Genomic DNA, 14,907 nt, shown 5'->3' on the forward strand with positions numbered 1-14,907 from the left:
CGACACCGACCACGCACCGACGGAGTCCCGGGAGCACGTGGAAGCGGCCTCCCACCGCGGTTCGCCGTGGGGGCTCAGCCTCCCAGCCGCTCCCGGTGTGGTGAGGCATTCCTGGCTTTTCCACGCAGCCAGGGCCGGGGATGCGGAGGAGAAAGCAGTTGCCAAGCATCTTCCTCACGGATGGGGCCGTGCCAGGGACTCATGAGTGTTTATGGAGAGACAGACTCAGTCGAGATGGGATTTGTATCTAGCCAGACGTTCGAGGTTCGAGCAACGCAGGGGGGTAAGAGGCGGATGCCGCCAGCTCTTACCTTCCCGGTCCTCCTGAAGGTTGGCTTCTTCATGGCAGGGACTCTGGGTGCGGGCCGGCGGGGCAGGAGCGGGGCTGCCCCCACCGCGGGCTCTGGTTTGGAGGACTCCTGGTCCCTCAGGGCCGTGGCATTTAGGACTTCCTCCGGGGGGCCTGAAACATACACGTGCATGGCTGAAGTGCCCAGGGCCATGTAATCTTTAGATAATCTACATTCTGAGGGTAATTTATTGATGCCGTATATTTCCTTTTTTTCCCCTAAAATAGATGCTTGAGGGTTGTTAGGACCAATGAGCTAGCTTTGGCCCCCAGCTTCTCATGCTCACTTCCCAAGCAGGGATGGATGGTGAGCTGGGTCTGTAGTGGTCTCGATGGGGCATCAGTGACGCCCTGACATCACATTCAGAGATGTGTATGTGTGCGCTTCTCACGGGAGATGACCTAAAGCTCCTGAAAACCTCGGCAGGGCCCATGATCAAGAGAATGTTAAGTTCAAACTCCAGGTAGGTTTCAAACTTCATACCTCTCCTGCCTCCACATCCATAGCCTTAAAAAAATAAAAATAAAAAAAGGCAATATGGCCTGGCTGGAGTGGCTCAGTTGGTTGAGCGTCGTCTTGTGCACAGAAAGGTTGCCGGTTCGATTCCCAGTCAGGGCACATACCTGGGTTGTGAGTTTGATCCCTGGTCAGGGCATGTACAAAAGGCAACCAATCGATGTTTCTCACATCAATATTTCTCTCTCTCTCCCTTCCTCTTTCTAAACATGTCCTCCAGTGAGGATTAAAATATATACACTGAGTGGCCAAATTATGATGATCTCTGAACGCATAATAATCTGGCCACTGAGTGTATATCCTATAGAATAAAAGGCTAATATGCAAATTATCCCCTCAACCAGGAGTTCGACCAGCAGGCAGGCCGGCCAACTGCCCATGTCCCCTCCCACTGGCCAGGCTGGCTGGCCGGACCCCACCCATGCACGAATTCATGCACCGGGCCTCTAATATATATATGTGTGTGTGTGTGTGTGTGTGTGTGTGTATATATATATATATATACATATATATATATATACACACACACACACACACTGAGTGGCCAGATGATTATGTGTGCAGAGATCATAATGATCTGGCCACTCAGTGTATATATGTATATATATAAAAGCCTAAGCGACCGTCCAACCGTTTGACTGGTAGCTATTCTGCGCACTGACCACCAGGGGGCAGAAGCTCAATACAGGAGCTGCTGAGTGACAGCAACTTTTCAGAGTGCCCGCTCAGACTCTGGGACCCCTCGGGGGATGTTGGACTGCCGGTTTTGGCCCGATCCCTGCAGGCCAGGCCGAGGGACCCCACCTGCTGGAGGAATGCCACTCACTCCACAGATTCCCTTTGAGCCCCGGCACCATCCCAGGTGCGGCTGGCCGGGGAGGGACCTTGGGAGGTTGGTTGGCTCCAGGGTGTGTCCGGCCCCTCTCGCCCCGTCCTGCCCCACCAGACACCTTCTAGTTAATTTACTTTCAATGAGCACAAATCCGTGCACCGGGCCTCTAATAGTAATATAATTCACATACCATAAAATATACCCCTTTTAAGAATAGTTCTGCAACCATCACTGTCTAATTCCAGAACATCTTCATCATTCCCCCCCCCCCCCAAAAAAAAAAACCCCACACATTCCCTAGCACTTATTCCTCCTTCCCTCGTCTCTCAGCCCTGGAAACGCTATAACTTCTGTCTGTAGATCTGCCTGTTCTGCATACACAGAGTGAGTGTGTGTGTGTGTGTGTGTGTGTGTGTGTGTACACATAGCATACTATTTTCAAGATTCACCCATGATGTAGCATGTATTAATACTCCATCCTTTTTTATTTTATGGATAATATTCCACTGTATGTTTACACCACATTTTATCCATTGATGGACACTTGAGTTGTTACATACAATTACAGTTATACTAGAGGCCCAGTGCATGAAAATTGTGCACGGGTAGGGTCCCTAACGGCTGCTGGCTGCCGGCTGGGGCCTCCCTTCCCCTGGCTGCCTGCTGCCGCTGCTGGCCAGGTTGGGGCCGGCTGGGGGAAGGGGCTGCGGGCAGTTGGCTGGCCGGCCCCAGCCCCTGGTCCAACTCCCTGTCGAACTTTCAGTCGAGGGGACAATTTGCATACTAGGCTTTTATTATATAGGATTTAAAAAGAAATAAAAAACAGCCTTGACCAGGTAGCTCAGTTGGTTAGGTGTATCTCCGATACAAGGTACAATCCCAGGTCATATAAGAATCAACCAATGAATACATAAATAAGTGGAAAAATAAACTGATGTTTCTCTCTCTCTCCACCACCCTTCCCCTCTCTCTTTAAAATCAATTAAAAAATCAAAAAATATAAATTGATGTTTAATAAATATTTGAAAATAGATTTAAATGAAAAAGAAACCACTTGAGATGATGTTACCCTACAACAGGGCTTCTCACCCCCTCACTTTCCACTCTCTTTCGATGTCATTTGAAAACCCCAAGCAAGTTAAACATCCCGACCAAAGACAAATCAGTCCCTTGTATGGCATGTGGCTTTTCCGAGGGCGTGCTCTCCCCGCTTCCAAAATCCAAACAAGTCAGTGAGCAGTGATGTGAATGCTGGGGGGGATGCTAAGGTAAAATATGACTAACGTGGGTTAAGTGAAGCGACAGCAACTACGTTAACAGGCAGTTAAATTAACTGTGGGCTCTCTGACATCGAAGAACCAAGAGCTGCTGGTGATTTAAAGGGTGGGTTTTGTGTCTGGAACAGGGATGTGTACCGAAGCACCCCTTCTTCAGCAGGATGGGTGAGTGCCTGGAGCTTTAGCCTTTGCTAACATTCATTTGTGTTTATGTCACTCTCTCCCTTAACTACTGCTTAACAATCCTGGGATCCTTTTTATATACTTATTGTAACACAGAACTTTAAATGGACCATACATTGTAGTAGTGGAATTCTACAAAATGTTGCTAACGGTGGCTTTCGTTTAATACTGCCTTTAGTAAAAATTATTTCCTCCTCTCGCCCCGTTTAGTAGGAAGATGAAAAGGAGACCAGCGTTCCTCGTCGGGAGGAGGCCCCGGGAGCACCTACCGCCTCTGGCTTCCAGGAGACACCGGATGGCGGCCTCTGCCTCCCGGGCGTTGGTGGTTTTGATCTGCTTGACATTGTAAGGCTTGCTTATCCCCATCCTGGCCTTGGGCTTGAGGGCAGATGAGGACGAGAAGCGTTAGGCACACAGGTAGGAAGCAGCCTCACCCTCACCGGCCAGCCCCCCGCCCGCTGACCTGCTCCTGAGCCATCAGCCGGTGAGGAACACGGTCCTGTCTGAACCGCGTGCTCAGGCCCCTTCCCCGGAGCCGCGCTCCCAAGAGGAGGAATGCGATAGTGTTAGAGCGGGGACCCTCGTCTCCCCACGGCGGGGGGTCCCCGGTTTTTGCAATATGGACAAGCCAGCCTCTAACTTTCTTTCGATAGCCAGGACAGAGCCAGAGCATAGCAGAAGCCATTTTATGGCCCAGCTGAGTTATTAAAACGCCTTCCAGATTTGTTTACTTCGAGTGCCTGTTCGACCTCCTCACCCCGTTTAAACAGCAGGGTCCCCTTTGCTGACCTGCTTTCATGCCTGCAAACCCCGGACAGAAGGGTAGTCAACCCCCTGCTGGGACCGCATGGGCATCTGGCCCCGCCCTCCGCCCCTGTCCGGGGACCCAGTAGCTTCCACCCAGCACCCAGGCCCCCTCCCTCCTTCCTCGCCTTGACTCCACCGGCCTCCACCTACAGCCTCTGGCAGCCCTGTGCCTCTCTAGAACTCCACCTCTCCACCCTCCAACGCTGTTACTATTCCCAGGGCCCCGCCTGCGGTATTTAGGCCCCTGGATCTGGTTTAGCCTCTTCTCTCAGCTACCTCCACCCCAGGGGCACCATCATTCTGTCCAGCAATGGATGGGAATTTCTCCCGCTTTCCCTGCTGCCACGCACTGCTCTGCACACCGCCAGGCATCGGGAGAGAGAGAAGCAGGTGAGTCTGGAGGCCAGCAATCCCACCACACGGGACACCTGGATTTTTCATCAACGTGATGTCTCTCCCATGCCCTGCACGGCCATTTAAAAGCCCATAAAAAACATGCGACTAAGCTATGGGGTTTTGGGGTGAGTCGGTGGGCAGTTAGCGGGTTAGAGAGGTAGCAATCGAGGTATGTGCTGGAAAGGGTGACCCCGGGTGAGATGGGGGCCGAGGACGAACCACAGGCCAACCCCTGGCACCTGACACGTCTCGGTTTCCCCGTGCACCGCACACGCAGCCACTCACCGCCTGCTGAGGTGCCCCCGGCAGCAGCTTTGCTGTCTGCAGGATGGAGTACTGGCCGTGGGTGCCGGAGAAGGACACGTCGGAGGCCGACTTCTTCACCATTAAGCCTGCTGTGAAAACACCAAGGCAGAGTCTTAGTCTCAGCGGCGTTGCCGATGCTTCCGGGCAAAGTCGCGGCGGCGGAAAGCAAGGCAGCAGCGCAGGGCGGTGCGGGCCGCGGGCTCGGCTGCGGGCATCCGGCGGCCACGCGGGCCCCGGTTCCCCCCTCCCGGCGCCTGCCTGTGAACGCAGATTCTCTGGAAAAGCATGATTCCCGTCTAACTGTGGGTGTAAATGTTACCCTGAAGTCCCGGGGACTCCCGGGTGGTGTAAAGGCCAGTTCGCTTTAAGCGGTTCAGAACACACTATTGTGACGAGGAGCAAACTTTTAAAAATCGGAAAAAATCCCAAAGCCGGGGAATACTCTATGCTAAGTTACACGTGCAGCCATTAACGGGTCACGTCCTGGAACAACATGGAATGACACACAGACATTAGGTGAAGGGCGAATGACCAAACAAAATGGTTACCAACTTCGTAAAACACATGAAAATAAGAAATTGCCTGGCCGAAACTGGTTTGGCTCAGTGGATAGAGCGTCGGCCTGCGGACTGAAGGGTCCTGGGTTCGATTCCGGTCAAGGGCATGTACCTTGGTTGCGGGCACATCCCCAAGTGGGAGGTGTGCAGGAGGCAGCTGATCGATGTTTCTAGCTCTCTATCCCTCTCCCTTCCTCTCTGTAAAATATCAATAAAATATATTTTAAAAAATATTTAAAAAAAAGAAAGAAAGAAGAAATTGCCTGTTGGTGTCGATATGCGTAATTGAAGAAAGGCTGGGAGTCTTCTGATTCACAGCCATTATCTCTAGGTAGTCAAGTGAAATGAAGAATTTACCTCTTTTTTATATTTGCCTATTTGTGTAAGTTTTCCACGGAAATATATAGCATTTAAAATTTTTGTTTGTACTTTATTTTCGGAGTATCAGCTCAGGAAAGTAAAAGGTCATGTGCGTCCAGCTCACCATGGATTACGACTGACATAAGCCACGGTGAACCCGATTCTGAAAGTCGCGTCTTAGCAAAATCTGGGTCTAATGGCCACAAGTTGGGGGGCACAGGGGGTGGTCAGCAGCAAAGGGAACTTGCAACCTGTGAGAAGCATGTCCCAACCGTATTCAGGCATTGGTGACAGGCTGGCGGGAAAGGCACTGTGTTCTCAGGGGCCAGGAGGCCCTCTCCTGGGGGCCTGGGCTGGGAGGAGGGTGTCTGCAGGTCCAGGGCAGTGCGGGGGGCCAGCAGGCCTGGGCTCAGACAGGAAGTGGCCTGGCGAGAGGCGGGCGTGCGGTCACCTGACAGGTCGGGGGGCCTGCATTTCCTCAGGGGAGAGAGGGCCGGGGCCCCGGCAGTGCTGCTCAATGGTTGCAGCATCGGCTCGGGCACCGAAGGGCAGAGGCTCTAGTCCTGGTCAAGCATGTACCTGGGCTGCAGGGTCCACCCCCAGCCCCGGGTGGGGTGTGTGTGGAGGCACCAATCGGTGTCTCTCTCTCTCATGTCAATGTTTCTCTCTCCCCCTCCCTCGTTCCCTTCCACTCTCTCTAAAAATCAATGGGAAAAATGTCCTCAGGTAAGGATTAACAGAGAGAGGCGGGGGAGGGGGGAGGGGTGTGTGTGTGGCAGCACTCAAGGGGAGAAGATTCTGGAAGACTCCGTGGGGCTGGGGAGAAGCTAAAAAGCGCCCGCTCTGGGCTGAGGCCCCGGTTTCCCATGCTCCGCGGAAGCAGCGAGAAGCAGAGCGCAGCCACAGGGGGCCCAGGACGGTCTCACAAAGGATCGCCAAGGGCCGCAAGAAACCCAGCTGCACCTCCCCTATCAAATGTCACGGGTTTAAGACAAAAAGAGGCCCAAGGAGGGCGGAGGGCAGCGGGCAGCGGGCAGAGGGCAGAGGGCAGAGTACATGTGGGCCCGAGGCCGGGAAGGTGACTCAGCGCCACTGGTGCGGAGCAGGAGCAGGAGCAGGAGCAGGAGCAGGAGCAGGAGCAGGAGCGCGCAGCCATCCCGGCAGGCGTGAGCCCAGCAGCGAGTCTTACTTGGCGGGGGCGGCCTCTGCGGCGGGTGGGGCGGCCGCGGCCTGCTGGGAACCGACAGAGACCTACTTGGAGAGCGGAGGCGGTCCCCCACGGCTTCCAGCTCCTGCTGTAGCTCCATCAGGGCGGCGTCATCTGGAGGACACGCGGAACGGGAGGGAGGGAGGTGAGTCGGGGAGCCACCTGTGTGCGGAGCCACCTGGGGCAGGAGGGCTCCCGGGGGAGCCGACGTGTCCCCCTGGCGGCTGGCATGGGAGGGCAGGACCCGGTGCCTACTGGGAGCACTCAGGGAACCTCGACAAGCCTTGTCCAGGCGGGAGGGACACCGAAAATGTGTTTCCTCCTGAAACAGCCCACAAGACGTCCGCACCGAGCAGAGGTGGCAGCCTCCTTCTCTGCACACGAGACAACCGTTTGCAACGCTGAGAATCATCGCTCGTCCCTGCAGCCGGGCAGCCTCCAGCCACAGCCCCGTTTGGGGTGTCCCGGGCACTCAGGTCCCAGGCACTCAGCCAGGGCCCGCGACTTCACCCATGTTCCCCACCCTGGCCACCTCGCCAAAGCCTTCCAAGGCTCAGAGCAGCATGAGGAAGTGCTGCTTGTGTTTCATTACATGTATGTATCGTATGTAAACGCAGACAAGTGCAGGTCTTCCCTCACTCTGCCAACACAGCCCGGTCCCTTTCATTTTGGCTCCGACACCCCATCCCTCAAATCCATCTGGATGCCCACCAGGTGGCTGGGCAGCCCACACAGCCCGCTGCTCTAGTCTTCATTCAAAGGGGCACCTGGCCCTGGTCGTTTGGCTCAGTGGATAGAGCGTCAGCCTGCGGACTGAAGGGTCCCAGGTTCGATTCCAGGTCAGGGCACCTGCCCCAGTGTTGCGGGCTCAATCCCCAGTGGGAGGTGAGCAGAAGGCAGATGATCAATGATTCTCTCTCATCATTGATGTTTCTATCTTTCTCTCCCTCTCCCTTCCTCTCTGAAATCAATAAAAATATATTTTAAAAAACTATTCAAGAGTCAACTATACTATATAATCTAGGGATGTGCAGTTCAATCCACATGCCTTTCAGTCAATGGTGATATAATGATGCTAATGTTGATATCATTAATTACATATATGTGTGTGTGTATATATATATATATATATGATTATGTAATATATAAAATTGTTATTATATGACAATATAATGTTATAAAAAATAACAAAAGACCAGCAACGTAGCACAGATACTGAACATGCCTCTTACAGGACTGAACCAGAAAAGTGTGGGAGAGGAAAAAAAAAATCAAAGGTAAAATCAGTTCAGAGCTGTGGCCATTTGAATACACAGGGAATTATCATGAATCTGGGTATTAAAGGGGCACCAAAAATTGTAAAACACAAATCACTGGAGAAAACCAGCGTGGTGGCAGCTGCCACCTTCCCGGAGCCCCGTGCCCGTTGCTTGCGGTGACCGCGACTGCGGCAGCACACAGAGATGCTGAGAACAGAGACCTCGTGCCCAAGGCTGTTAGGAAGGAAAGGTCCAGCTACCTCGGTAGGTCGGGTGTTGCTTCTTTTTGGGGAGCGCAGGTGACTTGCTGGGCGGCACCGCCGTGGAGCTGGGGGCATCGGAAAGGTCGTCCCCGCCCAGCTCGCTGTCTGAGACCACAGGCTGACTCAGGTCATCCAAATAGTCTTCGTCCTCTTCGAGAATATCCCCTTGGGAACAAGGGAGCCACAGACGATTAGGGTGGGAGGCCGTCACTTTCATGGGGGGCCTGTCTCGGCACCAAGGCCGACAGTTGGCGTCAGGACCCCTCGGCCCACCTGCCGGCAGCCCACGTGACCCCAAGGACGGGGCCCCAATTCCATTCATGCCTGGGACGGGGACCAAACCGAAGCCCTGACATCCTCAAAACCGCCGCTTTCCAGGTACGTTTCGACGTCTCCCATCCTAGCTGCCGTTCCACACATCACCCTGCACACGAATGCTGCCCCCCTCATCGCCGGGACAAACTGCACTGGAGCCCGTGTCCGTTCCCAGGCCGCGTCTCGGAAGGGCTCCTGACAGCCCATGCCCATTGCTGGGAGCGTGGCCTCCCGCCCGCCTCGCCACCCGACCGGACGGCCTGCCAGGGCCACTCACCCTCTGACTCGTAGTCTGAGCTGGTGAGGTCGAAGCCCTCCTCCAGCAGGCAGGAGTTGGCGGTGGGCGACACGGGCGCCAGGCTCTCCCGCTTCCGAAGGAGCTCGGCCTGCAGGCCTTTCAGCCAGTCCTTGGTCTTCGGCCGGATCTGCACGGCCCTGCCTTTCACCTGCGAGGGACAGTGCCGCCCCGAGTGAGTGCCCGCTGGGCCCGACAAGCCCACTGGGGCCAGTGCTTTCTGCTCAAACGCGTGTGCCCGGAGCCAGGCCGGCTGCACGCCGGCCAAGCGCAGCGGGTCCTGGCCTCGGGCAGGCTCGCACTGGGTCTAAGTCAGGGGTGGGCAAACTTTTTGACTGGAGGGCCACAATGGGTTCTTAAACTGGACCGGAGGGCCGGAACAAAAGCATGGATGGAGTGTTTGTGTGAACTAATATAAATTCAAAGTAAAGGAGCGGAGGGGAGAGCAAGAGAACCGGATAGAACAGCCGGATCCGGCCCGCGGGCCGTAGTTTGCCCAAGGCTGGTAAGTAGAAGGCAAACCATCGTCTTCAGCTTCTCATTCCGCGTGAATTTAAAATCGTCAGAACGGAAAACACCTGGGCTGCCTATTCCAAAGTAAAGACTGAAAGGTGGGAACCCTTTTCCTGCCAGGGGCCACTGGACGTTTATAACAGCGTTTGCAGACCCTGCAAAATGACCAACTTAAAAATCAGCCTGCTGTATTTGGTCACACATTTAATTAACTCTCCCCTAACGCCGGGGCAGGGCCAGGCCAAACGATTTCTTTTTATACGGCCCTCGGGCCAGACGTTCCCCACCCCTGCTCGCAAGAGGAAGACAGCACCGCTCCCACACGGAGGCGTGTGAGCAGAGACAGACCCAGGAGCCCAGCGGGAACGAGACTCCGAAACCTGTTCTTTCTCCCAAATTCTGCAAGTAGCCCAGGCTGGACATCAGACACCTCGGCAAGGGTACCAGGAGGAGACGCCCGGTGAAGGGTCCAGGCCTCTGCCCTCACGCAGAGCCTACACCTCACGACACGGTGAGGAGCGGGGGCGCATGACCCTGAGAACGCACAGGACCAAGCGGGCTCACCTTCATGCCGTCCACATCGAGGACGCTGAGAGCCGAGTGACTGTCTGCAAACGTCACCAGCATCTGCCCTTGGTTGATCCTGGAATAAAGGAAATAGTCCAGTCAACCCCGAGAGGCTCGGCGGCTCCCACGGCCGGGATGTCACCCCAGCGGACGCCCCGCCGGGCGGGGCGGTGGTCACCTGACGAGAACAATCGTCCCGTAATTCTCCAGGGTCTGCATGAGCTCGGTGCGCACATCCTCAGGAAACTCGTTTTTCTCCTCCGAGGTGGGCGACTGGAGGTTGACGACGACGGTGGCATCCAGGGGGCCCTGGAAAGAGGACACTTCCTGGAACACCCTCTCCCGGGCCCCCACGTCGACTTCTTGAACTTCCACCTCCACGATGGCCAGCACGGGTCTGTGAGACACGGAGGGAAGACAGGCAGCGGTTAGCCCGGGTGCGACAGCCACACCGCGCCCCGTCCCCAGAGCTCCTGTGAACGGAAACCGCCAACAGCCCGAGGCAGCCCCAGAGCGGCCCTGCGGCCTCACTGGGCTGCCCTGGGGTCTCCGTCTTCCTGGGGTCTCCGCAGAGGAGCCTGTGCCCAAGGCAGCGAGGACCGTACCTGTGATCCGACGCCTGCAGCTCCGCTCGGCCGTAATACTTGAGGGATCCGGGAGACCAGGTGTGTCTGACCTTGGTGTCAGCATCGAGGTCGTTGTCTAGAAGGTTGAGTTCTCCAGCTACTCACGGGATGCCAATCCAGAGACCCACAGACAACACAACATGGTATCAACATACACGGATGCCAAATACAGAACTAGTACCACAGGGACGGACCACACGTGTCTCAGACTCGTTCGCTCTAACCCTTGGACCTGGGGTCAAGAACTTCTCCCATGTGGATTGTAAGACAGTAAGCCAGTCCCACCCGCACCCTCCCCAGGGGCCACAGTGGGGGGCGGGGACACGGAAATCACGCTGTGGGCCTTCTGTCCCAGGGTGCAGGGACACAGGTCTGCAGCCCTCTGCACAGCAGGAGATGCCAGGCCGAGGCTGGGGACACAAGGACGCTCGGTGCCATGGGGCCACCAGGTGCCCCAAACGGATCTGAACTAAATGTATCTTTCAATCTGCAGATGTGACTTCCTGGCTTTGAAATCTCAGCAAGTGTCTCACCAGAGAAGTTCAGTTGTTTATGTACCAGTTTACAGGTGGTCTAATTTTATTTTATCTTATTATTTTTTAAACATTTAGCTTATTTGAAAATAATTTCAAGATTATATAAAAGTTCAAGGAACACCCATACATCCTTTTCCCAGGTTCCATTTTGCTCCATTTGCTTTTTTTTTTTTTTTTTAATGATCTTTATTGTTGAAAGTATTATAGACGACCCCCCTTTCTTTCCCATTGACCCCTTCCACCTGGCACCCGCTCCTCCCAGGTCTTCACTACACTACTGTCTGTGTCTGTGGGCTGTGCATATCCTAATATATAAAAACCCTGGGTTGTAACGACCAGTAATGAGCAGAGGCTGACCAATCGGAAGTCAGTGCTGGCCCCACCCCCAAGCAAGCGGTAAGGGGCAATCAGGCAGGCACGCAGAGTGGTTAGGAGTGATCAGGTAGGCAGAGGGGTTAGGGGTGATCAGGTAGGCAGGCCAGTGGTTAGGGGTGATTAGGTAGGCAGACCAGCAGTTAGGGGAGATCAGGTAGGCAGGCCAGCAGTTAGGGGTGATCAGGTAGGCAGACGGCCCCTCCCCGGGCTGGCCCTGCCCCCAAGCAAGTGGTTAAGGGCAATCAGGCAGGCAGGCAGAGTGGTTAGGAGCGATCAGGTAGGCAGAGGGGTTAGGGGTGATCAGGTAGGCAGACCAGCTGTTAGGGGTGATCAGGTAGGTAAGCAAGCGGTTAGGAGCGATCAGGTAGGCAGACAGCCCCTCGCAGGGCTGGCCCTGCCCCCCAGCAAAGAAAGAGGGAGGCCCAGGCCAGCCAAGCCATTGCACCCCAGCCTGTCACCTGTGAAGGAGGCCACCAGTGGCAGGGGAGGGGGGGCAGCGCTGCACAGATGACAAACAGTGGCCGTGGCGAGGGTGGGGCCAGCTGCCTGCAGCCCGGGGAAGGAAAGCCCCGATAGGCCCTGACCTCAGGCCAGGCCTAGGGACCCTACCCGAGGGGTCCCGGATTGTGAGAGGGGGCAGGCCGGGCTGAGGGACCCCCCCCCCCCCGAGTGCACGAATTTTTGTGCACCGGGCCTCTCGTATGCATATAAGATCCCCGGTTAATCACTCCCCCCTATCCCCCCACCTTCCTTCTAATTTTAAATCAACTGCACTTCACGGCTGGGATCATCAGCCCAGACATACTAAAGCTAAATGACAGCAAACTCTTATCTTTCCCCTGTTGGGTTCGGAACCGGGGCTTCAGCAGGTGAGGGTGTGGTTGAAAGGAAGGGCCTGGGTGACGTGCAGCTGTGTGCGGGCAGGCAGTGGGGAAGGCGTGGCTTCCCTCCTGTTCCCCACTGGAACGAAGGGGGGTGGGGTGGGGTGGGGGACCGTGGGGCAGGATGGGGAGTCAGCGGCAGGTCCTTGTAGACCGGTTTCTAGAGGGATGACAGGGGGAGGTCCCCAGCGCACACCTCCCGAAGCGCAGGGGCTAACGCTGGGGTGACTTGGGTGTAGCTTTGGGTTGTCAAGGAAACGTTCCTTACATAACCGAGTGGGAGGCTGAGTCAACGTGACTGTCGCTCGTGGTGCTGACCACCCCCGGCCCCTCCAGCTCGGAGAGCCTCAGCTCCCACGCACCTGTCCTGTCGAAGGGATGCCTCTTCCTCCACCACAGCACCCTGTCCGTCCAGGCCGGGGTGCGGCATTTGTCGCTCGTGTCGTAGGCGGCGGAGCCAACGTCGTACTTGTAGGTGGGTCCAAAATCAATGCTGCCTTCATGAAAGTCTTTAAAAATCTGGTGGGAGGAAAAGAAGCCACACGCTCTCCTTAGTCCTCTGCGTTCCTAAGTCACAGAACCCACGCCGCATTTACAGATATGTCTAAAACTGGACACGTGGGTGCCTTTTAATCAGCAAAACAGTGGTGACTGTCTGTCTGTCCACCTGTCTGACTCACTACCACGGGGTGCATCCCCCCCCCGCCCCCAACACCCGGCCTGTCACACTGTCTGCTGGTTGGCCCCGCAGACAGTGAGAGGCACGAGGCAAGGAGGCACACTCGGGGCCCCGCGATGCCCAGCCCACACCAGCAAGGCCGTAACCGATGTCTGTTCGCTACACGGACTGTGTAACAAAGCCCAGAACTGAAGCTGAGCTCCCCTCCTCTTCCTTTAGCTCGAGGCCCAGCCTTGGTTCCGGGCGAGGCCCAAGAACAGCCGCCTGCTCAGTGCACGAGTGGGAGGGTGCGGAGAACACGGGCGGGAGGAAGGAACGGGGTGGTGACTGGCCCCCCTCCGTGCCCCATGCCTGGCAGGGTTGAGGGGGATGGGCAGGGAGAACCTGGAGGAACATTTGAATCTCGCTGAAGGAGAGATCTAACTTCCCAGCTCTGGTGCATTTTAACCAGAAGGTTAATGGAGGTTAGCTGTGCTTCCCTCATCCCAGCCCAGCTGCTGGAAAGCTAACAGGCACCCCAATAAGCAAACAGTGTTAGCTGGAGGAGGAAATAAGTTTTGGGGCATCTGGAGGCTAGCCAGGGTGACCTTGCAGAATGGAGGCGGTCATGGCCCACGGAGTCGCTAAAATCTGCACATGGGTCACGTAAGGGGAAAGCATGAGCTGTGTCGTTCCGGTCTTGGACAGTATCATAGCTCTGTTACTGACCCCTGTGACCCTGGATGGATTATTTGACCTTAGCCTCAGTTTTCTCGTCTATAAAATGGGTATAATAACTGATTTGTAGGATGGCCTTGAGAATTAACCATACAAATTGGTATGTAAAATATATATTGATACTGGTCTAATCTGTTAGTGTGTTCACCAAGGAGAGCTAGAGATAGCACCCAAATCCAGTATTCTGAGCAGAGTCGGAAGGGCCCCTTGCTGGTTTAGAGTACCTGAAGTACAGCAGTGCCTGCAAGGTTTGGGTGTGAGCATGAGTGGGTCGCTCAGATGCTGAGACTCACACTGAGTGCAGCTATTTTCTGGTTTGACAGAGTCAGGGCCAGCAACCCACTGCCTCTGGCTCCTGCAGCCGGCTACCGTGCCTGCAGATGTTTTCATATCGTGACGGACGGCCCTCCCGCCGTGAGAGGACACAGACCGAACACAGCCCGTGAGGGGGGCGGGACGTGTGTGTGTGAACGGACGACGATACACATTCCCCACGGCGTCACGATCCTTTTTAATCTACTCCTGGAACTTAACCTGCCGGACCCCAGCACGCACAGCTAGAGGTCATTTCCCTCCTGGAGCAGCTGCCACACGGCTTTAAAAGCACTACTTACTTTCCCACTGGATTTCTGCAGGTGGAGCTGGTCAAACTCCAGAAGTTTCTTCCAGTCTTGGCGCTTAACAAAATAGAAGACTTCTTCGTACGTGAGATCGATGCGGTAGTTGAAGTCGCCACACCAAAACACGTAGTCATGAGAAAAAATGTTTCTTCCCTAAATTGTAAAGGAAATCACAGTCGTTCAGGCCCATCTTCCGGGGACGGTGGGAGGGGCAGGGAAGCTCGCCGCACAGGCGGCACGCAGACGCATTTTCTTAAACGTTACTTTAAAGAAGTCTTCTGCGGCCCTGACCGGTGTGGCTCAGTGGATAGAGCGTCGGCCTGCAGACTGAAGGGTCCCGGGTTGGATTCCGGTCAAGGGCATGTACCTTGGTTGCGGGCACATCCCCAGTAGGGAGTGTGCAGGAGGCAGCTGATCAATGTTTCTAACTCTCTATCCCTCTCCCTTCCTCTCTGTAAAAAATCAATAAA

At 55.3% G+C, this 14,907-nt stretch overlaps 1 protein-coding gene across 6 annotated transcripts in view; it reads right to left on the reverse strand.

Annotated features, from left to right (window-relative positions):
* Positions 1-14,907, reverse strand: part of SYNJ2 (synaptojanin 2) — a gene marked incomplete at its 5' end in the record, with an annotated part of 81,233 nt that overhangs the window by 4,601 nt on the left and 61,725 nt on the right. For 5 of the 6 annotated variants that reach the window (XR_013960470.1, XM_080665896.1, XM_080665899.1 and 2 more), the window contains 11 exons: positions 312-463; positions 3,428-3,536; positions 4,647-4,756; positions 6,774-6,905; positions 8,311-8,478; positions 8,906-9,074; positions 10,001-10,079; positions 10,182-10,400; positions 10,609-10,726; positions 12,784-12,940; positions 14,432-14,590. Coding sequence is in view for 5 of the 6 variants with exons in the window: in XM_080665896.1 (XP_080522022.1) it covers positions 312-463; positions 3,428-3,536; positions 4,647-4,756; positions 6,774-6,905; positions 8,311-8,478; positions 8,906-9,074; positions 10,001-10,079; positions 10,182-10,400; positions 10,609-10,726; positions 12,784-12,940; positions 14,432-14,590 (1,572 nt within the window). The remainder of the gene's footprint in view (positions 1-311; positions 464-3,427; positions 3,537-4,646; positions 4,757-6,773; positions 6,906-8,310; positions 8,479-8,905; positions 9,075-10,000; positions 10,080-10,181; positions 10,401-10,608; positions 10,727-12,783; positions 12,941-14,431; positions 14,591-14,907) is intronic. The other variant, XM_080665897.1, reaches the window with a different exon arrangement.

The sequence above is a fragment of the Plecotus auritus genome, assembly GCF_963455305.1.
Source record: "Plecotus auritus genome assembly, chromosome: 4".
NCBI lineage: Eukaryota > Metazoa > Chordata > Mammalia > Chiroptera > Vespertilionidae > Plecotus > Plecotus auritus.